This window comes from Micromesistius poutassou, assembly GCF_964030765.1.
Source record: "Micromesistius poutassou genome assembly, chromosome: 13".
Classification (NCBI taxonomy): Eukaryota; Metazoa; Chordata; class Actinopteri; order Gadiformes; family Gadidae; genus Micromesistius; species Micromesistius poutassou.
Window position 1 is genome coordinate 16,559,580 of NC_140283.1, and position 15,000 is coordinate 16,574,579.

Genomic DNA, 15,000 nt, shown 5'->3' on the forward strand with positions numbered 1-15,000 from the left:
AGAGAGAGAGAAAGAGGGGGGGAGAGAGAGAGAGAGAAGAGAGAGGGGGGGAGAGAGAGAGAGAGAGAGGGGGAGGAGATCAAGGTCACAGACAGCCGCTTGCTTTTACCAGCCAATGACAGGAGGAAGGGCGATCCATTAGTGATTAAGAAGTGGGTAGGGCGGAGGGGGGCTGTGGGGGGTCGTGATTGGGTAAGGACATGGAGGAGGGCGGGAGACACGACAGGCATTACAAAAACGGTCTTCGAAAAAGAAGAGGACAGGTTAAGTGGTTTTTACAATCCACAAGGACAGGAGAAAGGACAGGTCTAGGAGGAAGGAGGCTGAGGGTTTGGGTGAGGGAGGGTTAACAGCATCTTTTTACACTATGAGGTCGCAACCCCACTGTTATAACCACTCGGAAGGCCCAGTTATCGCCTATACACTAACACCGTCCCCAATATCATGTCCCCCCCCCCCCGCCCACATGTTGCCGTTTGCTTGTTTCAAAGTAAAAGCCTTGGTGTGTGTGGCACGTCAAAGCATTATTCAGCTCTGTGTGAACAATGGAAGCCCATGGTTCCCACTTATGTAAGCAGCCTTCTGCGGGCGCGCTACGCCGACAGCAGAGGAATAAACAACGTTCGTGATTTCAGTTTGTTTCCCACGCTTTTTTAAACGACGGCAGCCATTGAAAACCGCCTGAATCACGGTGGCCTTGTGCTGTAGAACATCTCTTTGTGCCGGAGAACATCTCTTTGTGGCACCCGAAGCTTTCGCTGCGGCAGCCGTGAAGGCTGGGCGAGCGGCGCGCTAGCTAGTGGCGGCTTTTATTCACGCTAACAGACGAGCAGCCTTGAGCCCCCTGAAAACACCTGATACACATTTCATAATTCACACCCACGCCTGCCCGGCCCGGGGCGGGAAAAAAACGCAGCGTGACAGAGAAAACCACCTGATACTGGAATCAATCAGCAGAACACAGAGAATGCATAAGAATGGGCAGGGAGGGAGACCGACAGAGGGATGGAGAGAGAGAGAGAGAGAGAGAGAGAGAGAGAGAGAGAGAGAGAGAGAGAGAGAGATGGATGGATAAAGAGAGATGGCTAGAGAGATGGAGAGAGAGAGATGGATAGAGGCCTGAAGGAAGGAGAATGTATTTGACTGCTGATGAGGTCTAGTCTTGTTCTGGATAGTTGGCCAACAGACGCGGGACGTGCAGTCAGAGATTGTGTGTGTGTGTGTGTGTGTGTGTGTGTGTGTGTGTGTGTGTGCCCGTGCCCTTGTGTGACCTTGTGTGACCTTGTGGTCTATCTGTCTCTGCCAGGGTCTAACTCCTCAGCGTCTCTTGTGTGTCTCCTTATGTTTGTGCGTGTGTACGTGTGTGTGTGTGTGTGTGTGTGTGTGTGTGTATGTGTGTGTGTATGTGTGTGTGTGTGCAACTGTGTATGCGTGCTTGCATTGGTTGGTATGTTTCATTTTTATATTTACGTTTGTGTATGTCTGTGTGTGTGTGTGTGTGTGTGTGTGTGTGTGTGTGCTAGTATTTATATCTGTGTGAGTGTGTCTGTGTGTGTGTGTGTATGTGTGTAGTGTATGTATGTATATGTAGGTGTGCATGTGCGTGCATGTGTGCATGTCTGTGTGTATATGTATACATGTGCATGCGCATGTGTGTGTACGTTCATGTATGTTCATGCACACGTGTGTGTATGAGTATATATGTGCCTGTGCATTTGTGTGTGTGTGTGTGTGTGTGTGTGTGTGTGTGTGTGAGCAGTGTCGTGCTGACCTTTGCAGTAGTCTGCGGGGTCCTCCTGCTCCTCATCGTCGGAGCCCAGGATCTCCTCTTCCGGCTCTGGGGGTCCAGCCGGCTCTGGAGGAGGTGGAGGGGGAGGCGGAGGAGTCGGGGCACTAGCTGGGGCTTTCTGCTGGGTGTCAGGCCTAGAGAGAGAGAGCGAGAGAGAGAGAGAGAGAGAGAGAGAGAGAGAGAGAGAGAGAGAGAGAGAGAGAGAGAGAGAGAGAGAGCGAGAGAGAGAGAGAGGAGAGAGAGAGAGAGGGGGGGGGGGCGGGGTTGTTACAGTTAAAACACTTGGAGGTAAAGTCACCCGTCAAGCCGTCACTTATCTCACGAATTCGCCTGGATGACAGGACCTCGGGAATCCTGAGGCAGCCGCTCAATTGGCTCCATGTTTTAATGTCTGATTCAAGTGGCTCAGTTCTTGGCTTCAGAGGTTGGAAGAGTCAAAGTAGTAAAGTTTGTGCTATGGGCTTCATATTCCAAGATTAATTGATTGAATATCTACTTAATACAAGCAGTGATTGGCTAATTGCATGTATGACCATGTATGGGATGTCAACACATTGCCTGCCGGGGTGTTAAGCTTAGAGGAATGTTTTGGTCACAGGGTCTCAGTCTTCTTTTCCAGACAAGACAAGATTCTAGCGTATCATAGATAACAATCACTCCTCTATTATCAATCCATTCCTATTTCTTTTTCATTCATATTGTAATATCCTGTTTCATTAATCACATAATATTGCTGTTACATTCTTTGTCTTAGTTTGTGATGTTATTGAGATGTAATGCATCAGTATGCGTTGCATGATCTTTTCTATGCTGTGCTGTCTTTACCGCTGCTAACCCACAGAGACGGCTCCCTGTACTCACACCGGCCTATCATTATGGCCAGCAATAAGACAACGCTCATATCGATTTATGGTGCTCCAGTATCCTGTCTATACCCCCCTGTGTAGGTGTGCGTTGCTGCCACAGGTTCACGGTATAGGATGTGCATTTCCATTCGATAATTCATTACACTACTGGCCGATGGAGTTTCATATTCTAGTTTGAATGTGCAGAACGGTGCACATGATTAGATACGATTAAGTGTTATTTTATAAAAATGAATAACTGTATTACATAATATGAGATGTAGTTCCCAGTATGCCCAGACGAGAAGTCTGGGCAGTAAAGGGTAGCAACACAAATTAAAAAGTGATTGAAACATTTGTAAAAAGCACAACAATTAGCAGAATCTACAAATAATGGACCACAAACTACATACACAATATTAAGTCTTAGCAATATAAACACAGAATGCAAACGTTAATGATCTTGTGTTAACCTGTGTGCTAAGAGCTAAGCTATGTTGCTATATGGCCGTGTGCCTATGAATGGTAAATAGCGCATTGATTGTCTTCCTACATTCCTCCCAAACAAGTTGGATGAAGCTCAATTCAAACTTCGCAAGAATGGGGAGAGAATGGGGAGAATGTTCTCTTGCCGGCTAGAGTTAAGTGTTTGTTTATTTCCTGATAATTCTTTGTTAGTCTTCCTTCCTGCATTTTATCTTCCCGCCCCTGGAAGTGCAACCGGTTGAACCCAGATGGAACCAAGATGGCCGCGAGGTGATGACGGCCGATACCCTCGATGGTTTGTTCATTCTCGAACAATGTTCCCCTCATGACAAAGTTAGGAACAACCGTCATAGTCGACTGTCATTATCTGTCTCCGTTTTATAATTTTGCTCGTGTCTTAACGGTGGTACACGTTCACTCTGGGACTCTTGCGGAGGCTCTGACTGAACGCTTTGAATCATATCATAGGCACAGGAAAGCGCCGGCGAGTGTGATTAAAGACGGAAGGCCTGAACTGTGAAATAATGTGAACCCCCGACATAAACAAACACACAGAGGCAATAGTTGTGAGCCTGTGGCCATGGGCACATAACCACGACGGAACCTCTAGCCGCGTCGTCATGGCAACTGCAGAACTGAACTGTAGCGGGGTGGGGTATGGTGGGGGGGGGGGGGGGGGGACACACACAGTAAATGCACAAACGCACAATACAGAGGTGCACAACTCACACACACACACACCATGTCAACACACAAACATTCAGAATAAACACACACCCACACAAAGCATACACGGCAGTATATCGCAATAATAAACAACAGATCACAGGCATTGGGATTTCCACCCTATTTCATATCTGATATGTGTGCACACACACACAGACACACACACAAACATTCTCAAATGGACATACACACACATTCTGACACCCTGCCTAACCATCACCCTTGCGGGAGATGGTTAGATCAGTCACCTACAGACAATGTCGTACATCAACTCTCTAAGCTCCGAGCTCACCCTGTCACTGGTCACACACACACACACACACACACACACACATACACAATGACAGACACACACACACACACACACACACACAATGACAGACACATACACACACACCGATTCAGCCGTTTCAACTTTCCAGTCCAAAACAAGTACTACCACTAAATGACAAGGTGAGGAGAGAGGAAAGGATGGAGGCGGGGTGGGGGGGGAGTGTCTTTGTTGGGGGGAGGGGAGACAAGAGGAGGAAACAAATGAAAAGGGAGAGGGAGAGCAACAGAACCAAGAGGGAGATAGAGGGGAGGGGAGGGGAGGGGAGGGGAGGGAAGGCGTAGGTAAGGCAAGGCAGACAGGAACAACAATGGAACAATATATAGGCTAATAATCAGTGTAGATGTATTGTTATCCACCACTGCTTTAAACACCTCCTCATCTGGCTACGTACACATGAGGAGGAGGGGAGAGCAGTGCCCAGACTAGGATTAATCAAAGCAAAAGAAAAACACACACACACACGCATGTGAAGGAGAGGGACAAACACACGACTGGTTTAAAAAATGATTTCTATCAGTTTGTCTTTGTGGCAACTGAAGACCTTGGCACAATGGTTTTATTTGTATTTTATTATATATATATTTATATATATATTTATAATATATATATTTTTTTTCTACTGTCCTGTATTCACTGCTGTGGCATCCAGATTGGCCGTCTGGAATCGATTAAGTACGGTACTTATCTTGTCTTATCTTATCACATTTGGTCATTTAAAGGATGATTTTAAGATGTCCTTTTTCAAAAACATCTCACTTCACAGCCTTCTTTTTTTAAGGTCCCTCGGCAGCAGTTAATATCAATAGGTTTCTAGGGAAAATATATTGTAAGTATTGTCTGGCTGGAGGGGGGTGGGGGGGAGGGGGATGCTGTTGAAAGACGTTCATGTCTTACATCCTCGCGCTGCGTCAAACTCTTTTCCCATAGCGAACCCATGCACCACATGAGAGTTGGAGACACACTTGACAGGAACGTGGACAATGAGGGGGATGGACGTCTGGGTACAACACGACTCCTCCGCGGTGATGTAAGGGCAAGGGCAGTGTCGTGGCCAGGGTGTTCCCTCGGCCTCCCCGGCCGAAAAGGGTCGGCTGGGTTCTCGTCCCAATGTCTGCACTCTTCCGAAAGGCCACCATTCGCAAATGCCTCCACACCACCTGCTAAATAAGTACCTTGGTTCTCTGTAGGTTACTTTGGATAAAAGTAAACACTTTGGTTCAATGACAAGTAAATAAGTACAGCTAGTACTTTTTCCACTTGTGAAATCAATCTTAATGAAAGAAAAAACTCTGCTATAAACAGATCATTACAGTCATACCACCATGGAATGAAATGTCATCTGTGTGTGTGTGTGTGTGTGTGTGTGCGTGCGTGCGTGCGTGTCCGTGTGTGTGTGTGTGTGTGGGCATGTGCGTATGCGTGTGTATATCCCTGCTTTGGGCACACAACTCCCGGACCTATCCACCAACCTACCCCCCCCCCCCAGACTCTTTGGGAGGGGTTGCTATAGAGAGTGTGTGTCAGAGAGAGAGAGAGCAGCGTAGTCTAGGCATGTCCACGCACATAACTGGATGCTACACCACGGCAGACACCTTTTGCTGTAATTTTCCTCTTCGCCGTGCGCCGTACCGTTACAGGCCATAGGGCTCCTGTCTGGGCCTGTGTGTCTCTTTAGCACGCAGCACAGAGCAGAAAACCTCAGTGGAAATATACAGGAGGATCCCACCCACCAGCCCCTCTGTGCTGTCCATCCAAGACCGAATTCGAAGGAACCGCAACAAGGACATTTCCCCTTGTGAATTCACTGTTAAAATAATACAATCTGGTCCTTTTTCCCAGACGCTTTTACCTAAATATTAAGGATTTCTTTTCATTATATGCCATTAATGAGCACTTTAAGTTTAAACATCTGGCCCAAGTACACAGGTAGAACGTGGACATTGGTGATTTGAACCCAAACCTTCTGCTCAGAGTCAGATCCGTAACCGCTAGACTATCAAATACAGCTTCAGTCCCCTGTTAATCAAAGCCCTGGCCCTCTGTGTCCCTGAGAGGAAACTCACATATTAATGGTCAACATTCAACACAAATAGAGAGGAAAAACAACACCCGAATTGTGTGTGTGCATTGTGTGTTTGTGTGTGTGTGTGTGTGTGTGTGTATGAGTATGTGTCAGTATGTTGGTTGTGTGTGTGGGTTGTGTGTGTGTGTGTGTGTGTGTGTGTGTGTGTGTGTGTGTGTGTGTGTGTATGAGTATGTGTCAGTATGTTGGTTTGTGTGTGTGTGTGTGTGTGTGTGTGTGTGTGTCTATTTGTGTGTGTGTGTGTGTGTGTGTGTGTGTGTGTGTGTGTGTGTGTGTGTGTGTGTGTGTGTGAGTATGTGTGTCTATTTGTGTGTGTGTGTGTGTGTGTGTGTGTGTGTGTGTGTGAGTATGTGTGTATGTGTGTGTGTGCGTGTGTGTGTGTGTGTATGTGTGTGTGTGTGTGTGTGTGTGTGTGTGTGTGTGTGTGTGTGTGCTCCTCATCATTCAACTGCTCTCCCCACTAAGTGAAGGCACTCCAGTCTAAAACCTTTTTCAAAAATGATTCATTGAACTCTCACCCTTTATCAACAAGAAGGATTGCGTATGTGAACGTGTGTGTGTGTGTGTGTGTGTGTGTGTGTGTGTGTGTGTGTGAGGAGTGACAGACACTGCTCCTGCTTTTGCTTGTCTGTGTGTTTGTATGTGTGTGTGGGCATATTTATTCATTCCATATTTATTCAAAATGTGGAATTTGGAAAAATCCAAAAGCAATGATTTTCACTCAAGGAAAATCAATTGGTGAATATCATGTTTAAAATGATTATCTTTTGAATTATTACTTTTTTTATCACGATGGCTCTTAGCTCTACGCTTCTGTTTCCCAGTGGGTGGTAGCCTGTGGACAGCGTACCTCCGTAGCACGTGAGACGCTACACCTGTGATGCAGCCTGTCACTTACTGTGTACATCACAGGGAATCGCCAGCACATCGCCGCCCAGCCAGACGCAATCAACCACAGTTGACCGCTCCGGAGTTCAAACCTGATGAGTCACCGATAAACAGGCCCTGCCGTCACCTAGGCAACAGCAATCACTTAGCAACAGGAGCATCATCATGATCACCGCCGCCGCCGTGGCCGCGTCCCAGGGCTGCGATGTCGAGAGAGAGAGAGAGGCAACAGAGGTGGTTTCGCCCGGCTTCGGGCTCATTGTTTCACGTTTGTTGTCTTCTCAATCGCTTTCATCGATTCATTCTTTCCGTCTTTCCTCGCATCTCCCTCACTCTCCTTCTCTCTCTCTCTCTCTCTCTCTCTCTCTCTCTCTCTTCTCGCACTCTCACTCTCTCCCTCACTCTCTCTCCCCTCTCGCTCTCACTCTCTCCTTCTCGCCTTGTGACAGCTGACTCATTCTCCCCTCTGCTGGATCTGTCTGTGTGGGGGGAACTGAGATCTCGCCGCTATTTTCAGGCTACAGTCTGACGTCACTGGCTCCCCCCCCCCTCCCCGCCCGCCCTCCCTCCTCACAGCGGATACAGACCCCCCCCCCACCACCACCACCACCACCTCCAGCCCACACGCTCCTTGCATGAGCCTATGGTGGTTCAATCCTAACGTTTCACCAGGGAGACCCGGGCTAGAGGCTCGCTATCCCACAGCAGCCTATACAATATACGGCCATTTTAGCTCCATGGGAATCCGCTGGAAGTATAGAGCAGGTTCGACGTGCAAGGGCGTGGGGTCAAGAGCCGCGCCGCAGTGAATGCTAAAGTGTGCACGGGAGCACATGATGCACTCAACAAAAGCCATCGCTGTAATGGAAGTGTCCTTGGGAAAGACCGGCGTACAGCTACTCTCTCTTTATTCCCCGTCTCTCTTTATCAGTCTGTATGTCTCTCTCTCTCTCTCTCTCTCTCTCTATCTCTCTCTCTCTCTCTCCTACCTTTTGTATAAGACACTCTGAATGCCTCAGCATTAAAAAAATGTTAACCCATGAACGCACACACACACACACACACACAGACACACACACAACACACACACACACACACACACACACACACACACACACACAGACACACACACAACACACACACACACACACACACACACACACACAAAGCAACGCAGTGGAAAGCAGCAGATTGGAATGTCCCAGCATGCATCCATCATACACCACCGCGCTAAGAGTTGCGTTAGTCACAGTTATAGCGAATGACGTTCTATAAATAGCGCCTCCATAGTTACACACACACACACACACACACACACACAGACACACCAACCGTGAATACATTGAGCTGGGGGGAGGGAGGGAGGGGGGGGTCGTGGGGTCGCGGGTCGTGGGCAGAGACGAGGCGATCTATAGGTGCAAAATTGGCTGCTGTTGGAACTCCCCCGTGGACACCCTGCAGCCCACGGGACACACACTAAGGCGCCATCCATCCAGCACTCTCCAGCACAGATACACACAGTACATTGTCCTGCGTGCACACACTCTCACGCACGCACACACACACACACACACACATCAAGATCACACAGGGGCAAGCCTTTTATGTGATAATACCATAGTACAAGTCATAAACAACAACATAGCGTATAGCGGCTGAGCTTCGGCTTGCCTGTGTCCCTCGTACACGCAGACACACGGACAATGTTCAGAGACGCTGTGAGTATCTGCAGCAGCTGCAGAACAACAGCCTGCCAACCAGTCGTAGCAGGGCATGGAGGAGACCGCTGATTACGTTCAACATCCGGGAAGGAGAGATGCTGGCATTGTGTCACGGATGTGCACAACATACACGCATTCATACATGCGTACAGACAGTATTGCATACATTATATACTATATACATACAGTATATACATTCATGCACACACCCTCCCACACCGCAATCTGTCTTGTTGATAAATGAATAGAGTTCGATGGATCCCTTTTAAAAAAGGTTTTAGGACTGGAGTGCCTTCACTTAGTTGGGAGAGCAGTTGAATGCTGGAGGAACACCCCCCCCCCCCTTCCACACACACACACACACACACACACACACACACACACACACACACACACACACACACGCATAAGCACAAACAGCATTGAGGTTATTCAAATGAGTTGTTTGCCACATGAGTGTAATGCTATACAGGTTCCCAGGCCTCAACAACAGCAGTGTGGGCTGATCATACTCATAAAATGAAAAAAAACATTTATCTTATGCATCTATGTGTGATCTGGATACAAAGTGTGTATATTTTGCGCGTGTGAGATTGTATCTGTTGCATGTGTGTGTATTTGTTTTAGTGGCATGTCTGTGTGGGTGGGTGTGTGTGTGTGTCTATGTGTGTTCGCAAGTGTGTGTGTGTGTGTGTATGCCCTAGCAGTGTTTATGGGTTTTCACACATGTGTGGGTGCATATCCGACGTGATAAGCCATACAAAAATCAATCCTGTGCTTTACATCACAGCTGCTCAGGCCCCTTTCCCAGCATGCGGACAAGAGGACCGCGTACCACTCCACCGCCACACTCACACAGGGCCCGAGTGGGAATGATTATCGTCTGTGCTTCATTGTATAGCGTGCACTTAATAGTGGGCCCGGACCTCCTATAATGTCCTCATTCATTCCTGTGTCCGCGTTTATGGCTGTGACGTACGCCTGTCACAAAGCCAGTCATTGTGCTGCTGCTGGTCCAATCCCTGGTAACAGAACACTGGTGTCTCTCCAGAGGAAAAACACATCCGACACAGCTTAGACACGCGCGCTGAGACTCATGCTACATATGCTCAAGGCATGCTAGCACAGACACATGTCCTAATATGCATACATGTATGGAAAAGGGGACCGGATACGTGCACGGCATATTGACACACACACACAGACACACAAACACACACAAACACAGACACACACACACACCCCCCCCCCCCCACACACACACACACACTATCTCTCTCTCATCCCCTCCCCCCTCCCCCCTTCTGCACATGCTCAGTGGCAGCCAGAGGAGTAGTGGTGTAATCCTGGCCATTCCGACAGACCAGTAGTTCACAATTTGGTGCAGAGAAATAGCAGGGAGCTTACTTTCCATTCCAGCATTGAGATGGACGGAGCTGGGTATATTAGTAATTACAGCTCATGTTGTATAACTACCCAGCAACTGGAAGCATCACAAAGGAGGTCATCGTAGGCAACGTGAGCTCAAGCCCGTTCCAATACCTACTTGTTCCACCACAGGCTGGTGGCAACGCGACAAACGAACACACAGAGTAGTCATAGGGAAAAAAACACAAAAACAGAGGTTTAGTCGGATCCAGCGATGACAATTCCATCCACTTAGAACAGCAGAAAGTCCCAATCCCTCTGACAGCGAGGTGTGAATCATGTAATTGCTGGTTCCAGACGGCTAATTACGAGCGATGCTCCCGCAGACTGCTGCACGCGTCCCACAGGGCTTTGCCTGTTGACAGCTTCTCAGGGCCCAACTCCCTAGCTTAGTGCGCTAACAGGAAGCCCGCCGAAAAAAGTAGCATGGCGTTATGAGTTTTCAGATACGGCCTCGAAATACATCCTATTAATCACCGGCAATCCGAGTGGATGCAGCCACTAATAAGAAATCTATTTATAACCCGAGCCTCGGAAAATAAATCCCCGTGGAATATGGACCTGCCAATCAAGTGGCGGTGTTATATCGGGGCAAATGTCGGGGTAATTCGTCCACCGTTTTTGACCGGCTGTCATCCATCTTGTCTACACCGGGTTTTTCCGTTGCCCATGAAAAGAGGGACATCTCCCCAATGGTACGTATCTGTCTCACATTGTTACGATCAGCTTGACATCCGCGTAGCAGTCAGGATAAAGCCCAAGACACGAGGTCTCTCTTGACCGAGTAGATCTTTCTTCTTGTGAACTAAAGACACCTTTTCACGTCAATGTTGGTGAGACTGCATTAAAAAAAAGAATGAATGAATAAATGAATTTATAGTTTATTTCTGTCATACATGATGAAGACCAAAACCTTACAATTGTGTGGATATGCAACTGACAAGACATCTTCATAAATGTTTACACCACTCCATTTCACACAATCACTATGATTTGAATATGCTGAGTTATTTTTGCACATCCTATACAATAATCCAGAATATCGGCAGCACGAAAGTACCAAGAAGAATTCATCTGCAATCATCTACCCTAGCTGCAATCTTCTGCTCAATGAATTGCTATTGGCAAGCAAGGCAATCACCACAGTTTAGATTTAGTGTCCAACTCCACTCCTTATTAGGGTTGCGTTCCACTTGTGTCTTATCTCCTTCTAGAAGGAGGTGAGAAGATGTGACACTGCAGCACAGGTCTGGTTGAAAGCTTTTCGAGAAAACGGTTGAGTGTTACAGAGATCTTAATGCATATGCAAATGTACTCTGACAAACAGGCCGACATGAAGCTGTGCGGATGTGGGTGGGAAGATAGACTCGAGTCTGACACATTTGTAACGCAACAAGAAAACAAACGCGGGGCCTACGAACAAGCTGAAAATCGTCACGATTCCTCCTGAGGGCCGATGGCAGCGATGCCAGGTCTGTGCTTTGTGATGACGGGATTTATCTATCTGAACACTGCCCTGTGCCCATGGTAAGGAACCTTCATTAACAAAGCAGAACTTCAGCCGTAGAGAGGACCTACCTGGTCTATACACACAGCCATGCCAGTTCACCCTGGCTCTGATCGGCTCTGGCATGCATCTTACGTCGTCTGTCTTAATACTCTATATGTTACCAGCCATTTTTTCCAAATATATTTGTCTCAAGTCTCACACTTCCTGAGTGAATAATAGATCCTGAGTTTCAATGCCCCAAAGGGACACACAGGTGCACCGTGTGACAAACACAAATTCAAGTCGCACAATGAGCGTTAAGAGAATCGCTCCTCAAACAACGCCACCACCCTCCACCCCCACCCACCACTCTCTGTACCTGCTCAGGTGGGCCCTGTGGCGGAGACGGAGCACGCTGAGGGCCAGACCCCACCTCTTCCTCCGCACCCGAGGGGAGCCTCTCTCCTCCATACCGCAGCCGGGGGGACAGGGCACAGTCTCTGGTGAGACTGTGGTACGGCCGAGGGGCCGCGGGCTGGTCTACGGCAAGAGTGGTGCGGACCTCACCAGAGACACAGAGGAGGCGAAGGGGGGGGGGGGACCTAGTCCTAGCATACCAGTGGCGGTCACGTGGGGGCCCCCGACACGCAGCTGTGAAGGCCCCTGCCAGACACCCATTGGTGGGGTGTGACGTGCGTAAGCATGGGCCCCCGAGCTCAGAGCTACACACAGGCTGCTCAAACGCCCGCCCAGAGATACACACACACACACACACACACACACACACACTTAATATCTCACACACACAAATTAGAAAAGACAGGCCGTATGAAATGCTTCACCCCTGTCTGACACCCATCTTGGTGATCACTAGACAAACACCATGGAGGTGGCGTGGACGTTGCCACCTGCTTGAATAAACAAAGCCTACTAATCCGTTCCCATGTCGACGAGTCCAAGAGTCAACAATCACAACCTCATGCGGAAGCTCGGTTGACATGCATATGCAGGAGGGGTTGATAAGCCCCGCCCACTGAGCGATGGGAATGTCCTTCCTATGTGTGTGCATGATGCTACTACAGCAGTTTTCCAGACAGGGAATTCAAAAAAGGAAAACGATGTTAACCACCTGGTGAGAGCATGCAGCCAGGCCAACTGGGAGGGAAGAGCTCGACCTATAACCAGATCGATAAACATTACACACACACACACACACGCACGCACGCACGCACACACACACACATACACACACGCACACACACTCCCGCGAGCGCACATACCCAGGCGTGAGGTGAACCAGATTCACAGAATACACTGGACATGCTTCACCTTTTATGACTCTCTTCTTCTTTCCCTTCTTCATTTAATCCGAGCTCCCCCTGAGGTATCTGTCACTTTTTCCCTTTTTTTCCTCTCTCTCTCTTTCTCTCTCTTTTTCGCTCTCTCGCTCTCTCCCTCTCTTGTTCTCTCTCTCTCTTTCTCTCTCTCTCTTTTGCTCTCTCACTCTCTCCCTCTCTTGCTCTCTCTCTTTCTCTCTCCCTCTCTTGCTCTCTCTCTTTCTCTCTCCCTCTCTCTCCCTCACTCTCGCTCTCTCTCCCTCATTGCACATTCTGTTCCTTTCCTGTCTGAATGTTTTTCAACATTTCCCTTTCCTTCACTGTCAACCCTTTCCCTTTTTCCCAAGCCTTCCTTCTCCAAACTCTCCCTCCTATAGTCGCCCTTCAGTAGCAACTAAAACAGCAGCAGACTGGTGGTCACATGAAACATAAGAACAATAACACTAATATGCATGTTTACCTCTAGAACATTCTGCTGTTTTTAGCATCCGTGTCCGCACTTCTGTCATCCTAATCCTAACGGACAATCACAAGCTCCCAGTAAAGCTAGCTGCATGTGAGCATGGCTCACAATGGCTAATGGATCTTATTGATTTCCGTCTGGGCTAAAAGCTAAAACAGCTATAATATTAACATTAATGTGAAGAATAAGAAAGCAATAGAGAATATTTTGAGGGGAAGTTTGTTCAAAAAATATTGACCTTACAAAATCATTGACCACATTTACAACGAGAATAATTAAACAGTATGCCAGATGTTTCGATTTTTTTCACTTATCTTTATTTCAGAAACATGCCAGGCAGAGTTCTTAAACAACCAATCCATGGTGCTTGGCAACGCTCACAATTAGATGGAGATGCTGCAATTGCACTAGCTTGTTTTACGACATGCAATTATACCAAAATTGAAAAATTCGATTTCCAGACTTTCCCCCCCCCGCCCCCCCAATTTCACCTCAAGCTCATGGGCAGTCCTCTGTACGCTAGGTCTGCCAGTGACTCCGTTGCAGTCTAGAATTAGAAACATTTCTACATCACTGACCACAGCCAGGCAGCTCACCACTGCAGATCGCTGTGGGACCTGCAGCTGACGTTGCGGCCACGCCGTTCCTACGTCTGAACCGTGAAAACAACCATGAAGCCATGAAAACAATGTGAACCGTTGAGAGCTTTCCACGGTCAGTCAAGGATCCGAAAGGAAGGCAATATCGGGGGGGGAGCTACGATTCAGACGGACACAGATTAGTCCGAGGAGCTATCGGAGTGACGGCTCCCAGTGAGTTTGTAAGTGTGGCCGTGTCAGCGATCGATGCTAACCCGCTTTTACAAGTAGGGACGAGACGGAGACGCATAACACAATCAGCTAAAGGCCACCGCGCGAGACTAGCGTTAAACTAGGACACTAGACACCTCTCGCATTGAAACCAAGCACTGCCACCACGCCAAGAAAAAACACAGACACACAACATTAATGAGGTACAAATGAGTCATGAAAATAAGAGCATAGAGAGGGGAGAAAAACACTCGGGGCCCGAAAATAGAGGGAATGAATAGAGACTGAGGGGGACAGATTGAGTGAGTGACAGGGATGGATTGAGCGAGAGAGAGAGAGTGAATGAGAGGGAATGACGAAGAAGGCAGCAAGACAAATTGGTCACTGCACAGCACAGGAAATACTGGAATGCTTAACATGTAAACATACTGAGTCAACTGGGATAATGAGAGCTAACACACACACACACACACACACACACACACACACACAAAAACAAAAAATGGATTTTCTTTACCACAACACAAAATGTATCTTCCCTGGAACCAGGTTAACTTTGGATATGTTATTGGACTAGTTGGACAACTTAAACATCCAATTTC

General features: G+C 48.0%; 1 protein-coding gene across 1 annotated transcript in view; it reads right to left on the reverse strand.

Annotated features, from left to right (window-relative positions):
- srpk2 (SRSF protein kinase 2) overlaps positions 1 to 15,000 on the reverse strand; it is a 47,346-nt gene that overhangs the window by 14,924 nt on the left and 17,422 nt on the right. The window contains exon 3 of the mRNA XM_084477162.1: positions 1,772 to 1,923. Within this exon, the coding sequence (XP_084333288.1) occupies positions 1,772 to 1,923 (152 nt within the window). The remainder of the gene's footprint in view (positions 1 to 1,771; positions 1,924 to 15,000) is intronic.